Genomic DNA, 853 nt, shown 5'->3' with positions numbered 1-853 from the left:
GGAGGAGGAGGCGGAGGAGGGAGGGAGGGAGGGGAGAGGGAGGCGGCCGAGCCGGAGTGAACTGAGGCGCTCAGCTGCCAACACTCACACACCGCCTGCCGCCGCAGCCGAGCTGCTCCCGGACCCCGGGCAGAAGGGAGAGAGTGAAGGCGAGGAAAAGCCAGACGCGGGAGAGGAGGCAGAAGATCGCTGGCAGGGGGAAGGAAGTCAGAGAGCAGGGAAGCGCGGAGAGAGGGAGAAGGAGCCCTCCTCCCCGCGGAGGGACGACTTCCCATGTAGCTGGGGTCAGAGGGAGAAGCTGGCGCTCAGAAACTGTGAGAGAAGCTTTCCAAGCAAGTTACTTAATCCCCGAAGAGCGGCGGGAGGAGGGGACAGCAGTAATCACCGATCATAACCATTATTCCCAACCCCTCATCATTTAACCTCCGGGCGGTTCAATGCACTACTCCAAGCTCTTCCTAGTTTCCTCCTCGGGGTAACTTCGGAGGACGCGCCGCCGGTGCCGCCCGGAGGTGAGGAGAAGAGCCTCGGAAGAAGGAAGGAGAAGTTTTGTGGGGGTTGTGTGCGGAGGAGGAGAAGATGGGCGGGAAGCGCCGCTGCTGCTGGGGAGGCGGAGGCGGCGGGGACCTTCTCTGCCGGCTCACCCTGGTGCTGGGGTTCCTGCTGCCCGCCTGCAGGACGCGCCTGTACACCAACCACTGGGCTGTGCGGATAACTGGGGGGCTCCCGGAGGCCAACAGGATAGCTAGCAAATATGGATACGTCAATATAGGACAGGTAACCCTCCTTACAACTACTTCCGAGCGGGCGCCGGAGGCGCGGCCGGCAGGCGGGCGGGCAGGGTCCGCTGCCG

At 63.9% G+C, this 853-nt stretch overlaps 1 protein-coding gene across 1 annotated transcript in view; it reads left to right on the top strand.

Annotated features, from left to right (window-relative positions):
• Positions 1-579: 579 nt before the first annotated feature.
• PCSK5 (proprotein convertase subtilisin/kexin type 5) overlaps positions 580-853 on the top strand; it is a 255130-nt gene continuing 254856 nt past the window's right edge. The window contains exon 1 of the mRNA XM_010568726.1: positions 580-777. Within this exon, the coding sequence (XP_010567028.1) occupies positions 580-777 (198 nt within the window). The remainder of the gene's footprint in view (positions 778-853) is intronic.

Source organism: Haliaeetus leucocephalus, unplaced genomic scaffold, assembly GCF_000737465.1.
Source record: "Haliaeetus leucocephalus isolate CR32 unplaced genomic scaffold, Haliaeetus_leucocephalus-4.0 Scaffold251, whole genome shotgun sequence".
Classification (NCBI taxonomy): domain Eukaryota; kingdom Metazoa; phylum Chordata; class Aves; order Accipitriformes; family Accipitridae; genus Haliaeetus; species Haliaeetus leucocephalus.
This window is presented reverse-complemented; position numbering and strand designations above follow the sequence as displayed.